Below are 1,297 nucleotides of genomic sequence, written 5' to 3'. Positions count from 1 at the left end.
TCAAAATAAATGTTGATAAAGAATAGGATCTCCACCACCTGAGGGGTCGAAGAATGAAGTATTTAAATTTCGATCAGTAAGGAGTATAGTAATTACTCCAGCTAAAACTGGAAGAGCTAGTAAAAGTAATATAGTTGTAATTAGAATTGATGAAATTAAAAGAGGAATTTTATCTAATGATAAAAGTTTATGATGTATATTGAAAATAGTTGAAATAAAGTTAATTGCACCAAGAATAGAAGATATTCCTGCGATATGTAAAGAGAAAATTGAGAGATCAATAGAGGGACCTCTATGGAATGTATTAGAAGAAAGTGGTGGATAAATAGTTCACCCAGTTCCTGTACCAGAGTAAATAAAATTTCTTATGATTAAAAGAGTTAAAGAAGGTGGTAAAAATCAGAATCTTATGTTATTTATTCGAGGGAAAGCTATATCTGGTGAACCTAATAATAGAGGAATAAGAAAATTTCCAAATCCTCCAATTATAAAAGGTATGACTATAAAAAAAATGTTAAGATGAACGTCCCAACATACGGCGCGTGTTGCGCAATCTCGAACGCCACAGCCTATCAGCGATAGCACCGATGGTGTTGTCTTTATGGACGCTTGAGTTACGCCACCATTAACAACCGTTACCTCGCTGTTGTACGAATCTCAAGTTCGCGCGTCTACACTTTATAGTATCTGTTAACACAAGACACAGTCTCTTTTTGTAACTCTCCTAAATATACTATCGTGAGTCGAATAAACGTTGTGTCATAATTGTTTCCTCGACCCAAAAGCCTTAACAAAAAATTATAATAAATGCATGATTAGTAATTAAGGAGTTATAGATTTGATCATTGTTAATTAAATTTTGACAAGTACCTAATTCTAGGCGAATAAGTATACTTATTGCAGAGCCGATTAAACCGGATCAAATTGCTATAATAAAGTAAAGAATTCCAATAATTTTATGATTAGTAGAAAAAAGTCATTTATTTATATAATTAAAAAAAATATAAAAAATACTATGTCTGAATAAAGTAATAAATTGTAAATTTATTTAAGAAAAAAAATTTCTAGTATTAGGAAGAAAATATTAAATTAATAAAAATTAATATAAAAATTATATATTATAATTTAAATAAAATATTAAATTGCAAATTTAAAAATTTTAATAAAAAAAGTTAAGTAATATATATAAAATATTGAAAAGTTTAATAATAAATAAAATATTTAAGATTTATAAATAAAATTATATGTTAAACTTTGAAGGTTTAAAGTTTCTAAAATAACTTAAAATCTTGAATAA

The 1,297-nt window shown here is 26.9% G+C and overlaps 1 protein-coding gene across 1 annotated transcript; it reads right to left on the bottom strand.

The window, feature by feature from the left end:
- On the bottom strand, positions 1 to 943 carry LOC108775339 (cytochrome c oxidase subunit 1-like; the record flags this gene model as incomplete). Its single annotated transcript, XM_018541669.1, is given in 2 exon segments — positions 1 to 513; positions 800 to 943. Coding segments are annotated over 2 exon segments (657 nt in total), but the record flags the coding sequence as incomplete, so codon positions are not given.
- Positions 944 to 1,297: the final 354 nt, after the last annotated feature.

The sequence above is a fragment of the Cyphomyrmex costatus genome, unplaced genomic scaffold (assembly GCF_001594065.2).
Source record: "Cyphomyrmex costatus isolate MS0001 unplaced genomic scaffold, Ccosl1.0 scaffold3, whole genome shotgun sequence".
Taxonomy (NCBI): domain Eukaryota; kingdom Metazoa; phylum Arthropoda; class Insecta; order Hymenoptera; family Formicidae; genus Cyphomyrmex; species Cyphomyrmex costatus.
Note: the sequence above shows the minus strand (reverse complement) of the source record. Positions and strands in the feature narration are given on the sequence as shown.